The sequence below is a fragment of the Pygocentrus nattereri genome, chromosome 28 (assembly GCF_015220715.1).
Source record: "Pygocentrus nattereri isolate fPygNat1 chromosome 28, fPygNat1.pri, whole genome shotgun sequence".
Lineage (NCBI taxonomy): Eukaryota > Metazoa > Chordata > Actinopteri > Characiformes > Serrasalmidae > Pygocentrus > Pygocentrus nattereri.
Genome location: NC_051238.1, coordinates 4,717,919 through 4,745,188, shown reverse-complemented (window position 1 = coordinate 4,745,188; position 27,270 = coordinate 4,717,919). Strand labels below are relative to the sequence as shown.

At 41.4% G+C, this 27,270-nt stretch overlaps 1 protein-coding gene across 1 annotated transcript in view; it reads left to right on the top strand.

Annotated features, from left to right (window-relative positions):
* Positions 1–27,270, top strand: part of LOC108439403 (zinc finger protein GLIS1) — a 174,146-nt gene that overhangs the window by 94,442 nt on the left and 52,434 nt on the right. The window contains exon 7 of the mRNA XM_037535729.1: positions 23,807–23,968. Coding sequence (XP_037391626.1) covers positions 23,807–23,968 — 162 coding nt within the window. The remainder of the gene's footprint in view (positions 1–23,806; positions 23,969–27,270) is intronic.

The window sequence follows — 27,270 nt, the reverse complement described above, 5'->3', positions numbered from 1 at the left end:
TGCAGCAATGTCAGGGCAGTTCAGAACATGATCCTTGTTAAGCCAATATTTACCCAACTAACAATGGTTGGTCTGCACAGTGTCTGGGCGAACGTGACCAAGCTGTAGATGTGTGTTTCTCTCAGCGTGTTCTCCCATTGTTAGTGTTTGTTTACGCAGAGCGTCTGTCCGAGTCACTTCTCTGGTAAATAATCACAAGAGTCCAGCACCATTTGCATCGTGGCCAGCCTTTCCACAAACATTTACCATCCGCCACAGCCAGCAAACACACCTAGCTGTGATTGAATCTCAGCCTGGATGTGCTGAGGCACGGATCGAGCCGTTTACACTCTGAATACCGAGCGCACCCTGCTAATAAACACAAATAACAAACGCTTACTTTATGTTCTTGTCCCCGTAGCTCTGGGCAGTGTGGCCGAGCCGAGGCTGAAGTGTACAGCGTGTGTTTAATAGTGAGCGTGGGAGTGTTGCAACGGCCTGGGCCAGAGAAATGTTGTCTGAATTTTACTGGCTGTGGCACCATCCTGTCTGGTTTGTCAGCTAGACTCACTCTAATACACACTGTTAGAGCAACGGGGATTTTTAACCAGCATTTTAAATCCGTTTTAACCAGCATTGGTTGTTTAGGACAGCTGCTAGTGGGGCAGTTGAGAGTGAGGGGGTAAAGACTGTATAGTACCAAAAAAGTTTATGTGAAGTTTAGCAGAACCCTTTTCGGTGCTATCTGGTAACTTTTTAAAAGGTTTTAAAAAGTTGTAGAATAAAAACAGAAAGCAGTGATTAGTACAGTAAGTTTAACATTAGCTTGATATTCCGTGTTAATTAACTGTAATAATCATTTGGGGACTGAAGATGTTAATAGGTCAGTTGTTGAAAGCAGGATGATTTTTTTTTTTTACCATTCTTCTTTTATAGGTTTTCTTCAGTTAGACGCTTTCACTTGTGCAACCGTGTGAGATCTTCACTGTCGTATTTTGCACTTCAGACTGTAAATATCTTTCACCGTTAACGGTTCCTGCACGTTACCCAGCCATGGGCACCACTACACCCCATACCATGAGCACCGGTAACAGTCTGGATGCTCCTTTTCTCTTCTGTGGCCTGGAGAAAACACCATCCATTATTCCCGTAAACAATCTGCAGTCGGGAGTGTCTCTGGACATCGTTGACACATGGCTTGTACTCTGTGTGGTACAGTTGCTTGTACATATAGCCGTAAGCTTTTTCGACAACAGGCTGTCAAAAGAATTCCCGAGCGTTTGTGGTGATCTGCATCACAGAAACATGCTGGATTTTATTGCAGTGCCATCTGAGGGAGTGAATGTCACAGTCATTCATTTGTGGTTTTCAGCCTTGCCCTTTACGAGCAGAGGTTTCTCTGGATTTCCTGAATCTTAGGATGATTTGAAACACCGTAGAGTGAAATATCTGAGGAACGATCTTGAACTGTTGGATTATTTGCTGGTGCGTTTTCTTACCCAGTCATGATTGCATCACCCAGACGTTACCTGAAACCTTCGCAACGTTCCTATTCGCAGTTTTTAAGGGACTTGTATCTGATATTCATTCATTTCAGAATGAGTGAAGTTGATGAAGTAATATATGTATATTCATATATATATAATGTGTGTGTGTATATATATATATATATATATATATATATATATATAAAAGCAATACAACATGAATAAATATTTAAATAAATACAGTAAGAAGTTAATAAACTGGCCGTGAACGCGGCGTTTAATATGTTTTAATGTTCAGCTCCTTCACCAAATTATAGCTCCTTAACCAGCAGCTTGTTGCTACGTCAGAGTAACGAGCTCCGCCCACTCACTGCTCAGCTGGCAGTTTGTTCTCCAGCTCCACACAGACCGACTGACCGTTTGGGAATTTAGTGTCGTCTCCTCTTCAGAGTCGGACCAAATCGGCTGTCGGTCAGATGTGATCTTAACAGTGTCCGTTTTCTGTTTTGGGGCAAAATAAGAAGTAAAAATGTTCAGATGGCTCGAGCGTCTCCTACAGCTGTCAAAGTCGTTGCTTAGCAACAGCGTCTCAGTGGAGTGATAGTGTTTGTGAAAAAACTTGTGATGTTATGGTGAAACAACAGCACAGTTAGAGCACCTCTCAACCAATCAGCTCGCGTGGCTGGAACTAACTAAAACATGTGTGTGTGTGTGTGTGTGTGTGTGTGTATATATATATATATGCACCAATGATTTCCACTTTTGTTTGCATTTGACTTACATTCCCATATACACTAGTTGATAAAATGACTATGATAATAACTGTGATATATGACGTGATAATGATGAGTAACTGGTCCTCATCACCTTGTCTAGGCACGGCTGTGGTAGTAGCATAATTTGGGTAGCACACTTAAAAAGAACTGTTTCCGTGTTTACTGATTATTTGAGTAATTATTCTTCTATACATAACCACTGCCTTTACAAGAGAATCCCTTAATAGCATGGGTCGGTCTTTTATGGGTAATGATAAGTGTGCGTTGTGTTGGGCGTGGAGAATAAAGTGCCTCGTTTGGATGCAGTGTGTAGTTTTGGCAGGACGGCGTTCCAGCTGGAGTGCAGTAGGGTAATTAGAGCTCCACACAGCTGCCAGGAACGCCATTCTCCTGCTCCAAAGCCATGTGTCTGTTTACACTGTCAAATCTTCACGTTCATCTTGGAGTTTGGTGTGGAAGTATAAGTCCAAGAAAAGCCGTCACCATGGTTACACACAGAGTGGCAGTGGAATTTGTGGTTAGAAACGTCTCTCTCCATTTCATCATTGCTAACGTGTCCAGAGCAGCATTCCAAATCACATTCCTTATAACATTCCTGACCTTGTTTGAAATTTCCTCACAGTTTTCTCTTAAATTTCCTCCAACATGTGCAGCATCTTTGATTACATTAACTCTGTCAAACGGAATGTTTTGCCAGTGATCGTCAGAGGCTTTAGCAACATTCCCTTTAAGTGAAATCTGCCCCAGAGTAGTAGGCGGGCATGCGTGTCCATGTTGGATGGATGAGTATGTGGAATTGGAGCTCACTGTGTGCTGACATGTTTACCATGGTGTAAAAAAAGCTACACCGATCAGGTGGAACATCATGACCACCTCCTTGTTTCTACCCTCACTGTCCACTTTATCAGCTCCACTTACTGAACCCGGGACCCCCATGGACCCTCACAGAGCAGGTACTATTTGGGTGGTGGATCATTCTCAGCACTGCAGTAACACTGACGTGGTGGTGGTGTGTTAGTGTGTGTTGCGCTGGTGTGAGTGGATCAGACACAGCAGTGCTGCTGAAGTTTTAAACACCGCAGTGTCGCTGCTGGACTGAGAATAGTCCACCAACCAAAAATATCCAGCCAACAGCGTCCTGTGGGCAGCGTCCTGTGGGCAGCGTCCTGTGGGCAGCGTCCTGTGACCACTGATGAAGGACGAGAGGATGACCACCACAAACTGTGTTTATCAGTAATGCCCATACAGGTGCATTCAGTCTTTACATTGTGTAAATATGTGTTGGAGTCAGCAGATTTATATGTGAAAAATATTAGATATCAACCCACAAATCCATCTTGGGGCATCCCTGATCAGTAGAAAGCTCCCCTGCTCTATTCCCATTACATCATGTTCAGTGAATACGGCAAACGTATAAAACAGCACATTTTCTGTGTCTTTGCTTTGAGGCTGCAAATTTATTGTCTCCAAATGGTAAATACGCAAAAAGCGTCAGTGACGCAGATGAGTCAGTTACACAGAGAGTCCAGGAATGGGATTAGATCATGCGTAATTTAACACACAGATGGAAAGGGGATATTAGCACTGGAGAAAAGCGCTTGGCTAATACGGTGAGCGAATCGCGCTAAGCAATCCGGTGCCAGCCTCGCACTCACATTACCGCTTAAGTAAACAAGTGCCTGATGAGAAACTTTGAGTGAAATACTCCATAAATATGAAAACGTTTACTGTGGAATATCACTGGACAGTGGGGCCTTGTTATTCACTTCACTTTTCCCCTTAAGCCAGCAGTGGAGGTATTTAAACGAAAGCAGAAGTGTGTGAAGGCGTCCATAAGGGTGTGAATATTGCCAAAGTGGGCCGAGCAGGACGGACCTCCAGTTTGTAGTATTTGACTTTGATGTCCTCTGTGTATGATCAGCCACAATGAGGCTGAGTAGCCTGAACTGTAGATAGATGGATGGATGGATGGATGGATGGATGGATGGATAGATAGATAGATAGATAGATAGATAGATAGATAGATAGATAGATAGATAGATAGATAGATAGATAGATAGATAGATAGATAGATATAAGTGTGTTGACATGTATAGATATAGATCATCATAAATATATACATATATAGACAACACAGTACAGTTATAATAAAAAGGGTTAAACAATATGAAAGGATGAATAAATATATTTAAAAAACCTTATATATATATATATAAATAGATAGATAGAAACATTCAAAAATCTGTGATTGTGAAAAATAGTGAAGAAGAAAAAAATATTTTTTTAGGTGATAAAGGAATAAAAATGTAATAAAGTTTTAAAAAAGAGGAGAAAGAGGGAAAAAGAAAGAGAGTGTTTGCTCTTTGGTGGGTCAGCCTGTTACACATTTTAACCATTGAACCTTTTTAACGCCTGATTCGGTTCAGTTAGAAGTTATGGACAAATATGTGGTTAAACAGATGGCCGTGTTATATTATATTATATTATGTTATATTGTATGATGGCCAGATTTATATTATATCATTATTATATCTTCTGTTGGGTTTAAGTTTCTGAGGCGTGTTGAGGCCGTATGGACACAGTAGACGAGACTGGATGACGGTAGAAGTGGAGGGATTTTGAGAACCTGGGCTGGGGTTTCAGGCAGCCTTCTCTTCAAGCTAGAAGGCCGGACGGCTCTTTGATGAACAGAGAGAGAGAGAGGACTGAGGAGCAGGGAGGAGATGGGGTGTGAAAACTTTGTCACAGGAAACAGTAGGGGGAGATGGACGTTAGGTCGGAAGGAGGAGGGACTCTGGGGTTGTTCCCCCTAATAAACGTCCGTTATTCTATAATTCCATTCACAGTTTGGGCCTGATTCATATATACACAACTAAAGTAGTGTAGGCTTTGGGTTCTGCTGTATTTTGGTTGATTTTAAAATCAGGTGGACGTTTTATGTTTTAAATTGAGCTTTTGATTGGATTTCTATTAATAAAATGACAGTGAAACGTTTGGACGTTAGAGGTAAACTCAGAGAGAACAGCTATTGTGCCAGTGCTTGGAGCCCAAGGCCCTTTATTTGAGATGTGTGAGCGTAAAGACCCTTTTTAAAGTCGAAAGAACCTCTATATACAGTAAAGACTGTGCCAGTCAGAGGTTATTCCCAGAAGCCGAGAACCGTTTGAGAACCTTTAGTTTTAAGAGCGTGGTGTCCTGCTGCCACGGCCAACGGTGAGAAATGCAGTGTTAGTTTTAAGCCGAGAGGCTGCCAGAAGCTGTTTAACTGACAACTCATTTAACAGCGCGCCGTGTTGTCCTTCCATCCAGCCCACGGACGTTTGGCTGTGTTTTCCTGATGATTCTGACCCAAGCGTTTAGATCCCTCGTGCCCACTACTGGGAGGGAGATGAGAGGGACTGAGTGGGCGTGGGAGTGGTCTCTCTCTCTCTTTTTCTCTGTCCTCCTTGTTCTCTCTGCCTCGCTCTCTGCCTTCCTCTTTTCCTCTCTCACTTATTATTGCAATGACAATGTTTCACTAAAAATGAAGGAGAGTGTTTAAAAAGAATCGTGTCTTTCTTTGTTGATTAAAGTCATGTTAATATGTTTAAATTAGTACTAAGCTGAGAGAGACAGACAGACAGACAGACAAGAGGGGGGTCAAAAGTTTTCATCACTTTTGCCTTCTTCACAACTTGAGTACTGCTTGAAACCTAATTGGTTTACATGGGAAAAACCCACATTAGGGTTTTGGGTTTTATTTTTTTAAGTTGGACTTCATTAGCAATGTTTTTGGCTGGTCCAGCACGGCACACACCCTGCTTGTAAAGTCATTTAGTTCATAATGTGTGTATTTTGGGCACCGTATTAAAAATGTAACTTTCCAAGTAGCAACTTTTTACAGCAGCAAGTTGACTATTAATGCACCCTGGTAATATGACTTGATTACTCAGAGCCGTACGTCACACTGTGCAATTAGTTTGGTAAAAAATCAGATTAACCCATTTTCCCCCTTTTCCCCAAATGTGATCAAAGGAGACGTTTTTGGGGCCTGAAATTCGCTTCTTTCATTTTATTACTGGAGCTACAAGTCTAACGTAGCTAACCAGTAAAAGAAGCTTATACACCAAGAAACAGTTTGCTTATCTGAAACTGTTGAGTAATCCAAATAAACTTGTTTAAGTGGTTTCTGGCCATAAAAACTGACAAAGTATTGACAGAATTCAGGCGTCAGCATGTTTTTAGCTCCAGTACTGCAACAGTCACTGACCACACTTTATTTCTTACTTTAATTTCCAGCCAAAACGGTCATTAAGTACAAGCCATTTTCCAGGAGATGTTTCTGCAGAGATTAGATATCAGCTAATCCACTTTCATACAGAATGACCAAGTCGAAGGAAAATCAGTGGAAAAACTGGCCTTCAGGAAACGATTAAAAGCTACAAAGAAAGGAGAATTTCTAAGAACCACGTGCAAGGCCTGGTTCTGTGAGATCTGAAAACGTCCACAGGTCTTTGTCCGTCCTTCCACTGTGAGAAGACCACTCAGCGCTGTGGGTCTGAAAGGACGTGTAGCTGATCAAGAAGAACCTCGCTGAGAAAAGGAGACGGACACATCGAACAAAGAAGCTGGACGATGGGCTGACCGCCCCAGAGTCCAGACCTCAGCACCACTGAATGGGTTTGATTAGTTCAGAAAATCATCAACCAGCTTCTCAGGCTGAACTTTGCAGGTGTGAAAAAGTGTCCCGGAAAAACTGAAAGCAGGTCGCCTGTAGTATAAATAATAAAGTGGGTTAAAATTTAGATTTTATACTCATATGTCCTCAAATCAAATCAAATGAAATCGGGTTTATTGTCACATCACATTTACCCAGGTGGAAAGTGAGTGAGAATCTTATATACAAAAAAAAGAATTTAAATACAAAAAAATATAAAAATCTAAGAGGGAAAAAAAAAAAAAAAAAAAAAAAAAAAAAAAATATATATATATATATATATATATATATATATATATATATATATACCCCAACTCTGAATACACACATATACACAGTATACATTTGTATTGCACTAATTCAATGTAGAGCTATACAGTAATAAAACTATGAAATGTGCTGTTGTCCACGTTCTGTAGGTGCAGTTAGTCTGAGGGAGATAATTAATGAGATGCAGGTACTCAGGGGATATAATACGGATATAGAATCTTCCAGATTACACAAGATATGGATAGAAGATGTACAAGATGTCAGTCTATATGTAGAAGTACAGATTTGCTAGTCTGTATTACAGCTCTCAAAATTAAAGTTCTCTGCTTTTTCTTGATGCTGGAAAATGAGTCATTTGTACATATTTTCCATTCTGACTGGACTGTACACAATGTGCTTTAATCAATAGATAAGTAGCGCACAGTGCCATGAATATGTAAGTCTGCTAAATATTATTGGACGCGTGAAGTAAAGGGAAAACTGTAAATTATTCTTATTATTTGTTGGCCACACTCTTACTTTGAGTAGGGTTTGTGTGTGTTAAGAGGAAGGTTGGCAGGTGTTGGCGGACATGGGAGGACACACAGACTACAGTGAGGCTTTAGCGTATCCACACAGCGCTCGCTGCGCTTCCTCACGCCGCTCAGATCATGTTCAGTATTTTCTTTGCGCTTTCTCTTTTCCGCCACAGCTCATGTTGCCTGAACTGGGTGGATAATTAATGCCATGGCTGAAGCCCTGCTGTAATACAGTCTAATTAGCCATTAGAAATACTTAGACCACTCGGAGTGACAGGCCGCTTAGGGCAGCGATAGACTCTCCCTGCCGTCCATCAACAGGGTCAGAAACTTCAACAGCAAAGCCATGAAACCAGATCCACCATCTGGCCTCTACTCTCTGTGCTCTTACTTCACGATAAAGAATGCAGCAATCAAGTCCACACAAAGCTAATGAAGTTGTAGCCCTTTATAACGCCAGTATAGGATGCCGATGAAAATTGTGGGGGCATCCTTTTTGATACTTTGTTTAAATAAATGATATATGTTGTTATATATTAATATTTATTCAATAAAAAGTTGTTAAAATTTAAGGACCAAATGATAAAGGCCCCATCTTGGGAATAAAGCTCAAAGCCACATATCGGATCCCGGCAGGATGTCGTATCACGATACGTCAGAAAGTTTTCACGATACACAGTAAGGCCTGGTATTTATTTTTTCTGATATTTGGTATGTTGGAACAGATAAAGTAGTGCCAACCTTTAAAAAAAAAAAATTGAACCTAGTTATTTGTATTGAACCCTCTACTACACGCATTATAAGAGCAATTAAAAACTAAAAATTAATTCACTTTCTTGCTTAAATTCCAAAACAGTAAAAAGTTAAAAATATTGTGTGCACTATTGGAATTTTGGAGTATTTTGGAGTGTGTTGCCTTGAGGCGACATCGCGCAACATTGGGAAGAAATGATATAGAGCCGTGTTCCCTGAAGCGGTGAGACCTGGCTTGTGATTGGCTAAATCCATTCCGCTGTTGCACCGTGTTGCTTCTGGGCAACAAACATATTTCTAAAAATTCTCATAACAAGAAAAAAACTTATACTCAGTGTTTAAAAAGAGCTTTCAATTTGCCCACTAAGAGACAGTATGACCAAGTAACATGCTTTTTATTGACTTACTCAAACTCTTCCCTTTATTTTTCACCCTATCATTGCATTTAAATATGTATAATGTTATTGTATGTTATTTGGGGGCAGTCGTGGGCTGGAGGTTAGGGAGCTGGCCCTGTGACCAGAAGGTCGCTGGTTCGATCCCCAGAGCCAACAGTCCATGACTGAGGTGTCCTTGAGCAAGACACCTAACCCCCAACTGCTCCAGGGGCGCTGTGGATAGGGCTGCCCACCGCTCTGGGCAAGTGTGCTCACTGCCCCCTAGTGTGTGTGTCTATTCACTAGTGTGTATGTGGTGTTTCACTTCACAGATGGGTTAAATGCGGAGCTGAAATTTCCCCGGTTGTGGGATTAAAGAAAGTATCACTTAAACATAAAGTGAGGAAAATGAGTTTGTTGCCTTGAGGCAACATCATGCAGTGGAGGGTTAACTAAATACACTAAATCCTCTCTTTGTAATCAAACGTTTAAACTACCTTTGGTGCACAAGAGCTTTAATATGTGCTTTTAACAGTAGTTAGGAAAAGAAAACTGAAAGAAAATATTGAATGAGTTATTTACACAAGCGCAGTCTGTATGTTGTATGAGTTTTTTGGGTGGATATTCCCCATGCTATTTACAACGAGCAGCTGGGAATGTTGCCAAAGCCTGGATTTTATTCCCTGTTTTCCACACTGGATGAAATGTAACCTTCTATGAACAACCTAATCAGAATTTTTGAAAATGATGATCGATTTGTCAGCTTGCGATTTATAGTGGAACTTTAATAGCAGTCTGGTTTACACTCATGAGAAAAAGGCTTCAGATTCAGTTGAAGTTTGCTGGATAAAAATAATAACAGGATACATACAGTACAGAAAAAAATTGGCAGTGTTTTCAATAAAGTAAATAAAGAAAATCAAGTTTCAGGTCAATGTATAAAAGCAGTTTCTAACATGTGAGACCTGCTCACCTAATAAGTAAAAAAAAACAATTGTCTAGAATAATAAACAGAGCAGAACGTGATTCAAAAACATCTGAAAAACATCAGCAATGAAGTTATAATAACATTAACGTCATATTGAGAAAGTCATGATCAAATCTTTTTTCCACAGAAAATAGGAAATGAAGTACATTTCGGAGCCCTATGTAATGTTGTATAATGTGCATTGTATATGTTATTTTTAAGCAGCAGAACCCGAGAGGGAGAGTGTTAATGTGAAATAACATCCCGGCTGTGATCTGGTGGCCGTAGATCATCACAGCCGTGACGTTACTGGTGATAACTCACTCCTCGAGTGTCTCTACTGCTTTAATACAGTTAAATAAATACAGTAAGAAGTTAATAAACTGGCCGTGAACGCGGCGTTTAATATGTTTTAATGTTCAGTTCCTTCACCAAATTATAGCTCCTTAACCAGCAGCTTGTTGCTACGTCAGAGTAACGAGCTCCACCCACTCGCTGCTCAGCCGGCAGTTCATTCTCCAGCTCCTTACACTGAATTCCCAAACTGTCAGCTTTTCAGTCGGCAGCTGTGACAGAAGAACAGCTGAACAACCTGGAATCAGCCAGAAATGAACCCAACACCATTCGCCAGACGTGTCTGATCTTCAGAGTCGGACCAAATCAGACTGAGCCATAAAACTGAGCCAATATCAGGTTCAGCTCAGTTTGGTCAGTTTCTCCAGATCAGTATTAATGTTGTTTTGTTCCAGCCGGTCTGTGAAGCTTCTTACAGCCTGTTTAGTTTGGCGAATGGTGTTGGGTTCATTTCTGGCTGATTCCAGGTTGTTCAGCTGATCTTATGTCACAGCTGCCGAATGAAAAGCTGCTCAGTGGTGACGACAGTTTGGGAATTTAGTGTCGTCTCGTCTTCAGAGTCGGACCAAATCGGCTGTCGGTCAGATGTGATCTTAACAGTGTCCGTTTTCTGTTTGGGGCAAAGTAAGAAGTAAAAACGTTCAAATGGCTTGAGCGTCTCCTACAGCTGTCAAAGTCGTTGCTTAGCAACAGCGTCTCAGTGGAGTGATACAGTGTTTGTAAAAAACCTGTGATGTTACGGTGAAATCAGCTTGCGTGGCAAAAATGATTGATATGAGACATGATTCCAAACTTTTGAATGAGTAAATACTCATAAATAAATAAAACTGACAGGTAAAGATTTAGTTGGACACAGTGTTTAGTAAAATATTCCGCCGAGTTATTTTTCAAGTCAGTAAAATCCCGTAATGACGCCCCCGACTCGTCTGCATGAAGGGAAGGGAATGCCGCCATTAAGTGGAGGTGGAGCTGCTTCAGTTCTACTGACACGCTCATGTTGGAGTTCAGTCCCCCACCGCGCGCCGAGCTGTTTCACTTAAGTGAAGCTTCTGTTTGGTTTATTTCGACTTGGTCTCCTCATCTTTTACCACCAGCGCTACAGTGCATATACCTGCTTTATTGATCTCTGAGGGAAAATTTGAGTGCATATCCGACGTTACAACCTGTTACATAGAGCACACTTAAACTCTGTCTCACATACTTCCTCTTTCTTTCCTCAATCCTCTCTGCCACACGATGTGCCCCCCAAAACAATCAGTCTTCTTTCATAGTGGCGCTACCAGTCAGACTGTCATCACCTGCTGGGTCAAAAGCAGAGGTGGATGAAGTGCACAAACCATGTACTTGAGTTAAAGTAGAGACACTCAAGGTAAAATATTCCTCCAGTAAAAGTAGAAGTTCCTCCCTTTAGACCTCCACTTGAGTAAAAGTACTAAAGTATTTCCCTTCAAATGTACTTATAATTTCCCTTCAAATGTACTTATAACTATAAAGTAAAAGTACTAAAAGAGTAATTCTGGCTCTGATGTCCTGTTATCATTTTTATAACCAGACTGGCTTCATGAACTCATTTCAGGTGAAAGTCCTCCAGCGTCTCTCTTGGTAAACCAGTCTTTTAATAGAACGTCATTAATTAGTGACGCTGACGTCTATTAAAATGATCAGAAGCACAAAACACTGAAGGTAAACAGTTTCCATCAGGGAGAACCGAGTGGCTCTGAAATCACTTTTTACACACAAGCAAAGTTTCAGTTTCAGATTTATTTACAACTTAGTTCCAAGTTTAAGTTGAATAAAAACTGGCTTTAAACTCAGGATCACAGATGAGCTCCTTTACTATGTTGATCTGTAGGCGTCTGTTCATAAACATAAACCAGCCCAAACTCATTTACTATAAAATGAAACGGTGTTTGTAGAAATTCAGAAAAAAGCCGCGTCAGTCTCGACTGCATATGTGGACATATTTCTATATTGAGCTGTATTTACACAAAGTTAGGTTAGTTCATCATTTATGTTGAACAGACTCTCCCAAAGTTTTACGCTGCTGCGCTGACGTTGAACCGCGTGCTGCACTGGGTCGGTATGACCAACAGGTCAAAACCAGCTCTAAACAAAGTGACCGCTGGGCCCTGATTGGTGCTCTGGCTTTGCGCTTCTTTCGTTTTGACATGTTACATTTTTATACACACAGAAACCAAAAGGAACCACAGATTTCTCAAAATGTAGGAGGAAAAAGTCGGATATTAGACTCTGAAATGTAGTGGAGTGAAAGGAAAAAGACGCCCAGTAACGGAGAAACTTCAGTACAGATACACCAAAAAATACTAAAGTACAGAAACTAATTACATTTACCACCACTGGTCAAAAGGAAATCATGTCTAGTGTTTTAATGGGCACAAGTGTCTCTGTTGGCTGGAACCAATTTACCCCTGAGTCCAGGGTTAAGTACTATCGTAAAGCTCCACACGCTTCCTGCATGTTCCGTATTCAAACCTCTCATGTGGAGCACCAGCACTAAAAGACACATTTCCATGTCGGAGCCCTTCATACAGGCACTTTCACTTCAATTTCCCTCAGAATGGCTGTTTCAGGAGGATGCACTTGGCCCTGTAATTATTATGCGAGACGCCCAATTTAGTCATCATAGGTTGCTTCCTGTTGCGGTCGCATCCATATAGGTTTCATTCTCCCGTAACTGAGCTCGCATGAGAACAAGATGGGCTGTTCGGAGCAATTTCGTTAGTCATTTACATGACTACTTCCTCCACCAGTTTATCGGCAGAGAATTCCACTCCCATCTGGACAGCATTCATTGGCCGAAGATTTGTGTACACATCACATCGTGTATAAATCAACTGTTCGGAAATTTTGAGGAAAAAAGAGCCAAGGACATAAAAACATGAAGAAATCCATAAGAAGAAACAATGTATGAATTCATCTCAATCCAACTCCTGTTGGGAAAAAAACTGTGAAAAAGTGGGAAAAAAAAAGAACAAAAAACTAGACCTCTGATCTTCCACTCAAATTAGGCCTGCTATTTGCAGCAGATGAAGCTGGCCGCTAAAATGGGTGGCGTTTTTTTGGATGTGGAACCGATATGTGTAAACTATGTAATGTGAATGTTTTAGCCGAAGCTGGCTTTAATTTGGCGCCCTGACGAAGTGCATGAGAAACCTGTCTCCTTTTAGCTGTCTCGTTGAATCATATGGATATAATTTCATCCATTTGCGTTTCTCCGCTCTTTTGCTGCGGGGCATTTGGAAAACGGACAGATTAAAGTCACATGTTCGCTCCAGCTTGCAGCCTCTTAGCGCTCTGTAGCGGATGGACGTGTCGTGGTTTTCTCTTTCTGCTGGTCGCCTTTGGCCCTTCCAGCAGGAAGGCTCACCGCACCTCTCATTCACCAGCAGGAACCAGAATCAATTTTATAACCATTTATACAGCGCTCTGATCACAGAGACGTGTTACAACCCAGAGGAAAAGTCGTACTCCGTGTTTGAGAGTGCTGAACCAATTTGGTCGTCAAAAGCCATTACAGAACGCCCATCAAACTCCGAGGAACGGACTCATGGCTCTTGTTAAAAGGCCGTGCGCCTGTCGCCTTTTACTCGACTAATTACAAGTAATAATGCACTTAATGTTTGTTACCAGCCGGACGTTTTAATGGCAGAGCCAACGGAAACCTGAGGCACTTTCTCAGCGTAATGAGAACGGTGGGAACTTTCAGAAGGATCCAGAAATTTCATCAGAAATAACCGTTGCCTAAATCATCACAAACCTGCCTCTATTTAATCATCTCAATAGACTTGCTTATGTGGTTTCTGACAGTACTGTGCAGAAGTCAGCGATTCATTTAATTTACAGTCAAAACGGCAACTGAACTGGACATCTGAGACGTGGGGTGAGGTTTTATGGACTGATAGATTCCATTTGTAACTTTGTCAGAAGCAGAAAATGCACCCAAACTCCAAGGCTGAACTTTGGAGGTGTTGAAAAATATCCCTGTGGATTCAGTGGAAAAACTGAAAGCGAGTCACCTCAAAGGAAATTTAGGAAGCTGTGATAAATTTAAGGAGTGGATACACTAAATACTGATTTCGGATTGTATTTAGTTGTTGAGTCTTCTCTGTGACTGTAACGTGGAGCGAGGTAGCGAGTTTGCGGAGGTAAGCGACTTTTATTGAGGGCAAATCCAACATCAGGGTCATCAGGGTCCAGGTTCATGTAGCCAACACGGAGCGATTCAGAAATAGACATGACGAGAAACACTAACAACAGCAAACAAAGATTCAAACAACAAAGACCAGCGACAACAAAGGGCAAACACAGGGCTTAAGCACAAGGAACAGGTGAGAACAATCAGGGGCGGAGTTACAAAACAAGGGGCAGGACTATGGATACCAAAACAAAGAAGCACGTGGACTATACCGAAACACAAACACGTACAGGACTGGAAGGGGCCACTCATGACAGTAACTTTCTGTCAAGTATATGATTTAGATTTTTTTTCTGATATGTAATTTATATAGGTAACAATATCATTTCATATTGCATGGGATGTAGTGTCGTGATACGTCGGGACGTTTTCACAACACACAGTAAGGCACAGTATTTCGTTTTTCCTGACATTTGGTACGTTGGAACAGACAGTAGTGCCATTTCTTTCTCCTCTCCAGTTTTCTCCCCTATTTTAGTAGTTTCCAATTCCACCAGCTAGTTAGGACCCCCACTCACGCGATACTATCAGCGCTGGGGGGGGGCGAAGGCAGCACAGGCTTCCTCTGAGAGCTGTGAAGCTCCACTGCATCTTTACGAGCTGCTGCTCACGCAGCGTCATTGGACGTCCAAACGCGCTCGGAGGAAAACGCCAACCGCCAGATCTGCACTGACAAGCATCATGTTGAGTGATGGGTGGGAGAAGGGGGGCCATCCTACCCACCCACCCAGAGAGAGCGACGCCAATTGTGCTCTCTTGGACTCCCGGCTCTGGACGGCTGTAGCAGCACCAGGGATCCAACTCACGACCTCCTGATGACAGGGCCAAAGCGGTTGCGCCACTGGGGAGCCCCCCCTAATGCCATGTTTAAAAAAGACTATTGAAAACTACGAACCCAGTTATTTGTATTTAACTAAATACACTAAATCCTGTCTTTGTAATTGCACGTTTAACTACATTTGGTCCAGAAGAGCTTCAGTATGTGCTAGATTGTTTGTGATGAATGTTTGATCATTTAGGCCTAAAAGCTTCAATTACTTCTTAGGTGCATTAGCCTCAGAGCCTCAGTCCAGAGCTAAAGATGCAATATTTGATTTTAATTGTAGTTAATACATTTATAATAAGGAGGAACTTTCAGTTATTTGAGGTAAATAAATAAATTCATTTAATTATTCACAAACATATCTTTACTTTGAGTCCTGCAATAAGGACATCGAAGTGAGGACTTCAGTGGCCTGACTTCAGATGTTCAGGTGTCTCACATCCCTGTGTTCTCTGTGGAGCCGTGGTTTTTTCCACATAGTGTCACTCCATCAGCGCACTGTCTGAGATGTCATCAGCCAGCAGGACCTGCCCCCCCCTCCTTCTCCACAGCGTTCCATAAAAGGAGGTCTGTCTGAGGCGATTAATGTGGCGCGAGGCATTTTTGAACTGTGTTTTTTTTCCAACTGGCTGTCCACACTGTGGCCTTTTAGTCCTCCAGAAGACCATCACGGCATCTCTGAGCTGGTCAGGTCTCATTTCCTCCGTGGCCGTGCGGGTCAGAACTGCCGCCGCCGTTAATCAGCCCCCCACGCCCCGACACGCAGCTCAGACCCTACTGTCACTCTGAATGTTTGCTGAAGACCGTGAGGTCCGGCTTTAGAGCGATGCGGAGCCGGAGCGCCTCGCCTTCAGCCCCTTCACCAGCTATCAGTGGCTTACCGGCCTTTCAGAGAGGAAAGCAAAACACATCCGGAGCTATTAGCATCGTTAGCACTAAACTGTTTTCTGAAATAACATCAAAAGGCTTGTCCGGCTCATCAGAGTAAAAATGTGGATTATTACATTACGTCTACCTGTATATGGATCTTTCTTTTTATTTGAATCAGACTTCAAAGGGAATGATTTGAACACTGGAACCTGAAAGTTCACGAAAAAAAATAATACTGTAAAATAACAAATAACAAAATAAGTAAAAAGTGAATAGCTGGAGATGTTAAAGGCTGCCTGGTAAAATTTATATGGTTAATTTACACCTAACTGTTTTCTGCATGTACTTAAAAAAAACAGTTCATCTCATTATCAAAAAGCAATCCAGTCCATTTAGATTACAGATTCAGAACATGTTTAGAAATATTTGTGCTGGCTGATGAATCTTAACCTGAAGAGTTAATATTTGACATCTGTGTAAGGTTCTGTTAGGTATCAATCATTGTGGCACTGATATGCGTTATATTCAGAATTTCATTCATATTTGGGCCCTTAAACCGCTAATTTAATTAAAACATTGATCACCTTAAATTACTCTATGATACTGAAACTACTCATTCGCTCTGCTAGCCCACAGGAAGAACTCCACAGCTACACAGTGTGAGTGGGTGAGGTTTCAGGAGAGGTTTCTTACAGGATTGGATCACACAGTTTGATGGGTCAGTTATATGTGTGTGCTCTCCTTACATTATGGCACATCATAGCATGTTTGATAATTTGATGTAAATTATCCAAAAAATTCTAATTAAAAAAGGCAAATCATTTTGCACCACGTCCCCATTTTATATATATATATATATATATATATATACACACACACACACAGACAGCATATATATATACACACACACAGACAGCAATATATATATATATACACACACACACACAGACGGCATTATATATATATATATATATATATACACACACACACACAGACAGCAATATATATATATATATATATATATATATATATATATATATATATATATATATACACACACACACAGACAGCAATATATATATATATATACACACACACACAGACAGCAATATATATATATATATACACACACAGACAGCAATATATATATATATATATACACACACACACAGACGGCAATATATATATATATATATATATATATACACACACACAGACAGCAATATATATATATATACACACACACACACAGACGGCATTATATATATATATATATATATATATATATATATATATACACACACACACACAGACAGCAATATATATATATATATATATATATATATATATATATATATACACACACACACAGACAGCAATATATATATATATACACACACACACAGACAGCAATACATATATATATATACACACACACACAGACGGCAATATATATATATATATATATATATATATATATATACACACACAGACAGCAATATATATATATATACACACACACACACACACAGACGGCAATATACATATATAGCGGCTGTTGGACCAAAACCTCGTCCACTTTTGGTCATTCTTCAGTTTTTAACATCATTTGAAAATGCCTGTTGTTCTTTACATTGTGTGTAAATTTCATGATGAATGGACCAAAAGAAACTTCCCAAAATTACTTAGAAAAATGTCTGGTTCCATTGACTTACAGTAAAATATATATAAAATATATGCACACCGATCAGAGTTCTACGCTCACTGTCCACTTTATCAGCTCCACTTACTGTATAGCTGCACTCTGTAGTTCTACAGTTACAGACTGTAGTCCATCTGTTTCTCTGATACTCTGTTACCCTGTTCTTCAGTGGTCAGGACCCCCATGGACCCTCACAGAGCAGGTACTATTTGGGTGGTGGATCATTCTCAGCACTGCAGTAACACTGATGTGGTGGTGGTGTGTTTAGTGTTGGGCTGGTACAAGTGGATCAGACACAGCAGTGCTGCTGGAGTGTTTAAACACTGTGTCCACTCACTGTCCACTCTAATAGACTCTCCTACCTTGTCGGTCCACCTTGTAGATGTAAAGTCAGAGACGACAGCTCATCTGCTGCTGCACAGTTTGGGTTGGCCATCCTCTAGTCCTTCATCAGTGGTCACAGGTCGCGGCTGGCTGGTGGTATTCTGAGTATAGCAGCGACACTGAGGTGTTTAAAACTCCAGCAGCTCTGCTGTTGCACTCATACCACAATAGCAATAAAAAATACTGTGTGTGTGAGAGAGAGAGAGAGAGAGAGAGAGAGAGAGAGAGTGAAAGTCCTCTCTGACATATAGATTAAAGCTTGGCAGTGTGTTGTATTTGTAAGGTATCCCAGAATGCAGTGGTGCATGCACAGATTGAGAAGCGAACAGTGCGTAGCAGGGCTGAAGGTGGCTCCTCACTCACTGGACTCGTAAATTCAATTTAGCCTGAAATTTGTATTACGTTAAAGAAAGCAATAAAAGAGTGATTATTTCCCTTCCGCATAAATACACACACGTTTTGGCACATCTGAACGCTCAGTGTTTGTTTTGAAAACTCCGATTTGCAGGGCGTGTTTTGGCGGCCAGCATGGGGTGGGTCTGTGTGGAAGGGCTGGCGTGAGACTTTTCCAGGGTAGAGCTTGATTTCTGTGGAATAACAGTGGATGGTGTGGGGTCTGATATGTTTTCTGAAATACTTCAGATAAGTGGACACATTTCTGCCTGTCTACTGACCCTGCAGAGTGGACATTTGGATTATATGTGTGTAAGTGAATTCAAGGTGCTTTATTGGTATGACAAATAATGCTACATTTACACCTACTTTACTTTTCATTAAGTCAGGGGGCCTAGACTTTTGTCCAAGTTGTTTTAGGCCGTTTCCTTTGGTCCATCCTACATGACAGTTACATACAATGTAAGGCCAGTAGGCATATATATATATATATATAGATATATATGTATATAAGTATCTATATTCTGTATTATATATGTAGGCATCTGCCTTTAATAATATCAAGTCCCATATATATTATATATAAGTACCTATATTTAATAATAGTATGTTCCATATGTTTTCTACATATCGCTGCTGTCGGGAGAAAACCTTGTATTTTTCTGTTTTTGACATAATTTAAAAGTGGCTGTTGACCTTCAGAGTGTCTGTAAATTCCATGATAAATGGACCAAAAGAAACTGTTCAGAATTACTAGGAAAACATTCTGGTTCCATTAACTTACATTAAAAGTAATGTAGGATTTTCCCTTCTCCTGTAAAGTTACCACTTTTCTTCTGACAGCAGCATGTGTGTGTGTGTGTGTGTGTGTGTGTGTGTGTGTGTGTGTGTGTAAGTACCTACACCGATCAGCCCAAATATTATGACCTATATATGCTGTTAGTCCTCCATATGCCATGAAAACAGCTCTGACTTATGGAGGCATAGACTCTACAAGACCTCTAAATGTGTTCTGTGGTATCTAGCACCAAGGCATTAGCAGCAGATCCTTTGAAAGGTGGAGCCACGGTGGGTCTTAGTCGTTCCACCAAATCCCACAGGTGCTCAATCGGATTGAGATTGGGGCACTTTGGAGGTCAGGGCAACATCTTGAACTCTTCATCATGTTCCTCAAACCATTCCTGAAAAGTGTGTGCAGTGTGGCACGGCGCATTGTCCTGCTGGAAGAGTCCACTGGAAATACCAATGCCGTGAAGGGATGTACCTGGCCTGCAACAACGTGCATTCGTTTTTTGGTTTTCTGACTTATGATTGGCCAGCTCTCAGTGTACCTTCTGGAAAATGAGCTCGATTTTCTTTCAATTATTAATAGCACTTTATAACAGAGTAATTCATCTACTTGGTTAAGAATGTGGACGTAGAGCAGAAAATAGAAAACCCAGAGTGCAGCGGGGGTTGAGTGATTATAACACAACTTTGAATGAGGCGTGGAAAGTGCTGCTTTCTAAAAACCCAACTCTAGTCTTAACATCTGTGAACAAAAATGTAAAATAGTTTTGCCCAGTTTCAGTTTTAAAAGTGTAATCTGGAGCTTTTGAAAGCAAAAAAAGGTGTTGCTGTAAATTCCATTTTACTGACCAACGTGGACCAACTACTCAGTTAAAGGGGCAAACAGCAACATTTCAGTAGGCAAATTTCAGTTAACATCAAATTTGACATAACATAACATAATGCAGTTAACAAAAATGTGTGTTGTTGCGATACCTGGACAGTTTTGGTCAGTCTCGGTTGATCCATCAGCAGAAACGTCATAATGACGTTCTCCTGCATACTAAGAACATGTTTGTCCTGAAAGCACACAAAAAACACACACACACACACACACACACACACACACACACACACACACACACACACACACATACATACACATACACACACACACGTAACCCGGGTCACTCAATCTGCCCTGTCCGTGTCAGTATAGAGTTTCAGGCTGTATTGAATGGCCTCAATAGCGAGCCGCTGTGAGTGAAGGAGGGCAGAGCGTTCTGAAGGTTCATTAGAAGAGAGAGAGAGAGAGAGTGAGAGAGAGAGAGAGAGAGAGAGAGTGTGAGAGAGAGAGAGAGAGAGAGAGAGAGAGAGAGAGAGAGAGAGAGAGAGAGAGAGAGAGTGTGAGAGAGAGAGAGAGAGTGTGAGAGAGAGAGAGAGAGAGAGAGAGAGAGAGAGAGAGAGAGATGGTTTTATTTGTAGAAGAATAGAAGCCTCTCTCTCCTTCGGTGAAAACGGACCTGGGGCCTCACGCTCGAGCCGGACAATGAGGGGGCGGAGCTTGGGGATAAAATATCCGCTAAGTGATTGGACAGGAAGATCCTAATAGGTGCCAAAGGCGGCCATTGTCCATGATCTGAGGGAAGAGAGAGAGTCAGTATTGATGTCAGGCTAATATGGCTACTTTAGGGCCCATTATATAGATGAGTTAGAGATATGTTTCACGGTACAGTTAGCTGTAGGTGTTGGTCAGGTCTAGGCCACTCGTGCACAGGCCAGTGGTTAAATGTTTAAGTGGATGAAGAAGTGAAGAAGTGGAGGAGGGCCGTGACCCAGCAGCGCTCTAATGAGTAATGAGATGGGTTAATAAAGTTTCAGAGTGCACTGAGACGCTGGAGAGCAGGACAGCTCTTAAATACTGTTTATCTGCCTGTATCACACACACACACACACACACACACACACACACGTACAGTACTGTACAGAAAGCAAATTTTTTAAGCACCTCTGAAAATACTACTACTCATAATAATAGTAATAATAATGATGATCATCTTTATGATCATCTTTATTTATACTGCACTTTTCATGCCAGTGGCAGCTCAAAGAGCTTTACAGACAGGTGGTAAAGCTTAACAGTGTTAGAAGAAGTCATTTGAAATCATACAATAAAAATACAATAAAAATACACAGATTGGATTAAAAAATAAATCATTGATTTTAATTAGTATTCAATTTAATTGATTATATATATATATATATATATATATATATATATATATATATATATATATATTAAATGCTGAGTTAAACCCACTTTCTAAAACCCAACTCTAGTGTTAACATCTGTGAACAAAAATTAAAAATAGTTTTGCCCAGTTTCAGTTTTAAAAGTGAAATACGGAGCTTTTGTAAAAATAAAAAGATGTTGCTGTAAATTCCATTTTACTGACCAACGTGCAGCAGTGGACAGTAACTGAGTAACTGAGTAAATGTAATTAGTTTCTGTACTTTAGTATTTTTGGTGTATCTGTACTGAAGTTTCTCCGTTCTGGGCGACTTTTTCCTTTCACTCCACTACATTTCAGAGTCTAATATCCGACTTTTTCCTCCTACATTCTTGTTATAAAAATGATAACAGGACCAGATCAGAGCCAGAATTCCTCTTTTAGTACTTTTACTTTATACTTAAGTACATTTGAAGGGAAATACTTTAGTACTTTTACTCAAGTGGAGGTCTAAAGGGAGGAACTTCTACTTTTACTGAAGTAATATTTTACCATGGGTGTCTCTACTTTAACTCCAGTACATGATCTGTGTACTTCGTCCACCACTGCCAACGTGGACATGCATGCTCACCAACTACTCAGTTAAAGGGGCAAACAATAATAATTGAGTCACCAAAGTTGACATAACACACACACACACACACACACACACACACACACACACACACACACACACACACACACACACACACACACACACACACACGTATATATATATATAATGCAGTTAACAAAATTGCATGTTATTGCGATACCTGAACAGTTTTCAGCTTAGACATCAGCAGAAACATCATGATGACCTTTTCCTACATAATAACAACATGTTTGTCCTGAAAGTGCACAAAAACCAAAAAGTGCAAAAAGTTTTTAGGCACCTGCAAAAATGCTACTACTAATAATTATGATCATCTTCATTTATACTGCACTTTTCATGCCAGTGGCAGCTCAAAGTGCTTTCCAGACAGGTGGTAAAGCTTAACAGTGTTCGAGTTCTTCGTAAAAAGGGCTTTTCTTATTCGGCCACTTCTTTGGTTCGCGTCCTCGGAATGTGTCATTTGTTCTCTGACGCTGCAGTTTTGTTCGAAACCTCTTCAAACATGACGCGGCTGCGACGCGTCTCCTCTAATGTTTTGGTACAGAAACATCAGCCTAAATGTTTCTGAGTCACCATGACGAATGTCGAGTTGGACGGACATAAAATTCGCATGAATTCCAATCTGGCTGTCGCATTGCCGCAGATCGGATACAGATCGGATTTCAGTACCACATATGAAAGCGTCTCAAATCGCTCACACAGCCACACAAACGACAAATCTAAGTCACATATGAGGAAAAAGATGGGATTTGGGCCACTTTTACCTTTTACACTTTTTCTGCTCAGTGCTGTGTTATGCACTGGATAATGGTTTAATGTCAAGTAAAATGATCTTAAATCTAGTTGATATATCCAACATTTTCCTGTTGGGATTATTGTAAGTTTATTTTAAGATTGTTTAACTTTTTTCCTGATGTATCATTTATTTTAGGTAATTAAAATAAATCAGCAAATAATTGTGCTTGTTTTAAGAAAAGCAGCTAAATTACCTGCCAGTGTAGTGAGATCATTTTCCTGATTAGAATGACCTAAAACAAGTCAAACATGTCTAGGAGCAAGCTAACAATAAGAAATATTAGATATGATGGACTCGAATTAAGATCATTTCAATTGACAAGATGCTTTTTTGTTCAGTGTGAAAATTTCTGCAAATTTTTGTGCACAATTTCTGTTTATTCACTGAATTTAACACACTGGGAAAAGTGAAACATCACATCTTAAATGTGCCAGAACCTTCATACATGTTTTAATCTGTTAAGTTGAGCAAATAAACAGTAACTGTACAAATGTTTTTCTCTCTCTTCTTTGCTGTCTTCACTCTCTTTTGTAGGGTCTCTTCTCTCATCACACACACTTTTTCTGTACTCTCTTTTCTTTCCTCTCTGACTCAGTCTTGTTCTCTCTCTCTCTCTCTCTCTCTCTCACTCTCTCTCACTCTCTCTCTCTCCTCTCTCTCTCTCTCTCTCTCCACATTTAACAACAAATAAATAAATGGGGCAGGTTTGCTGAGGTAGTTTGACTACATTGGAAGATATGTTAAATCTCTCTCTCTCTCTCTCTCTCTCTCTCTCTCTCTCTCTCTCTCAGTTTGAAGGCTGTAATAAGGCTTTTTCTCGTTTGGAAAATCTGAAGATTCACCTGCGGAGTCACACTGGAGAGAAGCCGTACCTGTGCCAGCACCCAGGCTGCCAGAAAGCTTTCAGCAACTCCAGCGACAGAGCCAAGCACCAGCGCACACACCTGGACACTGTAAGAGCTCAGCACACACACAAGTTTGTATGTGTTTGTGTGAGTGTGTGTGTGAGTGTGTGTTTGTGAGTGTGTGTGTGTGTATGTGTGTGTGAGTGTGTGCGTGTGTATGTGTGTGTGTATAGGTGTATGTCTGTGTGTGTGTGTGTGTGCATGCATGTGTGTGTGTGTGTGTTTGTGAGTGTGTGCGTGTGTGTATGTGTGTATGTGTGCGTTTGTGTTTGTGAGTGTGTGCGTGTGTATGTATGTGTGCGTGTGTGTATGTATGTGTGTGGGTCTGTGTGTAAGTGTGTGTGTGTATGTTTGCGTGTGTGTGCATGCACGCGTATGTGTGTGTGTGTGTGCATGTGTGAGTGTGTGTGTGTGTGTATGTGTGAGTGTTTGTGCGTGCGTGAGTGTGTGCATGTGTATGCATGTGTATGTGTGTGAGTGCATGTGTGTGTGAGTGTGTGTGTGTGCATGTGTATGTGTGTGAGTGCATGTGTGTGCGAGTGTGTGTGTGTGTGCGCGTGTATGTGTGTGTGAGTGTGTGCATGTGTGTGTGTGAGTGTGTGTGCATGCATGTGTGGGTGTGTGTGTATGTGTGAGTGTGTGTGCGTGTGTGTGTGTGAGTATACATGTGTGAGTGTGTTTGTGAGTGTGTGTGTGTGAGTGTGTGTGCGTGCGTGTGTGAGTGTGTGAGGGTGTGTATGTTTGTGTGTATGTGTGTGAGTGTCTGAGTGTGTGTATGTGTGTGTGTGTGTGTTTGCGTGTAACCTTAACCTTGGGTTTAAGGTTAGGGTCAGTGTCAGAGTGAGTGTTGGGTTTAAGGTTAGGGTCAGTGTCAGAGTGAGTGTTGGGTTTAAGGTTAGGGTCAGTGTCAGAGTGAGTGTTGGGTTTAAGGCTAAGCTTAGTGTCAGAGTGAGTGTTGGGTTTAAGGTTAGGGTCAGTGTCAGAGTGAGTGTTGGGTTTAAGGTTAGGGTCAGTGTCAGAATGAGTGTTGGGTTTAAGGTTAGGGTCAGTGTCAGAGTGAGTGTTGGGTTTAAGGTTAGGGTCAGTGTCAGAGTGAGTGTTGGGTTTAAGGTTAGGGTCAGTGTCAGAGTGAGTGTTGGGTTTAAGGCTAAGGTTAGTGTCAGAGTGAGTGTTGGGTTTAAGGTTAGGGTCAGTATCAGAGTGAGTGTTGGGTTTAAGGTTAGGGTCAGTGTCAGAGTGAGTGTTGGGTTTAAGGTTAGGGTCAGTGTCAGGGTGAGTGTTGGGTTTAAGGTTAGGGTCAGTGTCAGAGTGAGTGTTGGGTTTAAGGTTAGGGTCAGTGTCAGAGAGTGAGTGTTGGGTTTAAGGTTAGGGTCAGTGTCAGAGTGAGTGTTGGGTTTAAGGTTAGGGTCAGTATCAGAGTGAGTGTTGGGTTTAAGGTTAGGGTCAGTGTCAGAGTGAGTGTTGGGTTTAAGGTTAGGTTCAGTGTCAGAGTGAGTGTTGGGTTTAAGGTTAGGGTCAGTGTCAGAGAGTGAGTGTTGGGTTTAAGGTTAGGGTCAGTGTCAGAGTGAGTGTTGGGTTTAAGGTTAGGGTCAGTGTCAGAGTGAGTGTTGGGTTTAAGGTTAAGCTTAGTGTCAGAGTGAGTGTTGGGTTTAAGGTTAGGGTCAGTGTCAGAATGAGTGTTGGGTTTAAGGTTAGGGTCAGTGTCAGAGTGAGTGTTGGGTTTAAGGTTAGGGTCAGTGTCAGAGTGAGTGTTGGGTTTAAGGTTAGGGTCAGTGTCAGAGTGAGTGTTGGGTTTAAGGTTAGGGTCAGTGTCAGAGTGAGTGTTGGGTTTAAGGTTAGGGTCAGTGTCAGAGAGTGAGTGTTGGGTTTAAGGTTAGGGTCAGTGTCAGAGTGAGTGTTGGGTTTAAGGTTAAGCTTAGTGTCAGAGTGAGTGTTGGGTTTAAGGTTAGGGTCAGTGTCAGAATGAGTGTTGGGTTTAAGGTTAGGGTCAGTGTCAGAGTGAGTGTTGGGTTTAAGGTTAGGGTCAGTGTCAGAGTGAGTGTTGGGTTTAAGGTTAGGGTCAGTGTCAGAGTGAGTGTTGGGTTTAAGGCTAAGCTTAGTGTCAGAGTGAGTGTTGGGTTTAAGGTTAGGGTCAGTGTCAGAATGAGTGTTGGGTTTAAGGTTAGGGTCAGTGTCAGAGTCAGTGTTGGGTTTAAGGTTAGGGTCAGTGTCAGAGTGAGTGTTGGGTTTAAGTTTAGGGTCAGTGTCAGAGTGAGTGTTGGGTTTAAGGTTAGGGTCAGTGTCAGAGTGAGTGTTGGGTTTAAGGTTAGGGTCAGTGTCAGGGTGAGTGTTGGGTTTAAGGTTAGGGTCAGTGTCAGAGTGAGTGTTGGGTTTAAGGTTAGGGTCAGTGTCAGAGTGAGTGTTGGGTTTAAGGTTAGGGTCAGTGTCAGAGTGAGTGTTGGGTTTAAGTTTAGGGTCAGTGTCAGAGTGAGTGTTGGGTTTAAGGTTAGGGTCAGTGTCAGAGTGAGTGTTGGGTTTAAGTTTAGGGTCAGTGTCAGAGTGAGTGTTGGGTTTAAGGTTAGGGTCAGTGTCAGAGTGAGTGTTGGGTTTAAGGTTAGGGTCAGTGTCAGAGTGAGTGTTGGGTTTAAGGTTAGGGTCAGTGTCAGAGTGAGTGTTGGGTTTAAGGTTAGGGTCAGTGTCAGAGTGAGTGTTGGGTTTAAGGTTAGGGTCAGTGTCAGAGTGAGTGTTGGGTTTAAGGTTAGGGTCAGTGTCAGAGTGAGTGTTGGGTTTAAGGTTAGGGTCAGTGTCAGAGTGAGTGTTGGGTTTAAGGTTAGGGTCAGTGTCAGAGTGAGTGTTGGGTTTAAGGCTAAGGTTAGTGTCAGAGTGAGTGTTGGGTTTAAGGTTAGGGTCAGTGTCAGAGTGAGTGTTGGGTTTAAGGTTAGGGTCAGTGTCAGAGTGAGTGTTGGGTTTAAGGTTAGGGTCAGTGTCAGAGTGAGTGTTGGGTTTAAGGTTAGGGTCAGTGTCAGAGTGAGTGTTGGGTTTAAGGTTAGGGTCAGTGTCAGAGTGAGTGTTGGGTTTAAGGTTAGGGTCAGTGTCAGAGTGCGTGTTGGGTTTAAGGTTAGGGTCAGTGTCAGAGTGAGTGTTGGGTTTAAGGCTAAGCTTAGTGTCAGAGTGAGTGTTGGGTTTAAGGTTAGGGTCAGTGTCAGAATGAGTGTTGGGTTTAAGGTTAGGGTCAGTGTCAGAGTGAGTGTTGGGTTTAAGGTTAGGGTCAGTGTCAGAGTGAGTGTTGGGTTTAAGGTTAGGGTCAGTGTCAGAGTGAGTGTTGGGTTTAAGGTTAGGGTCAGTGTCAGAGTGAGTGTTGGGTTTAAGGT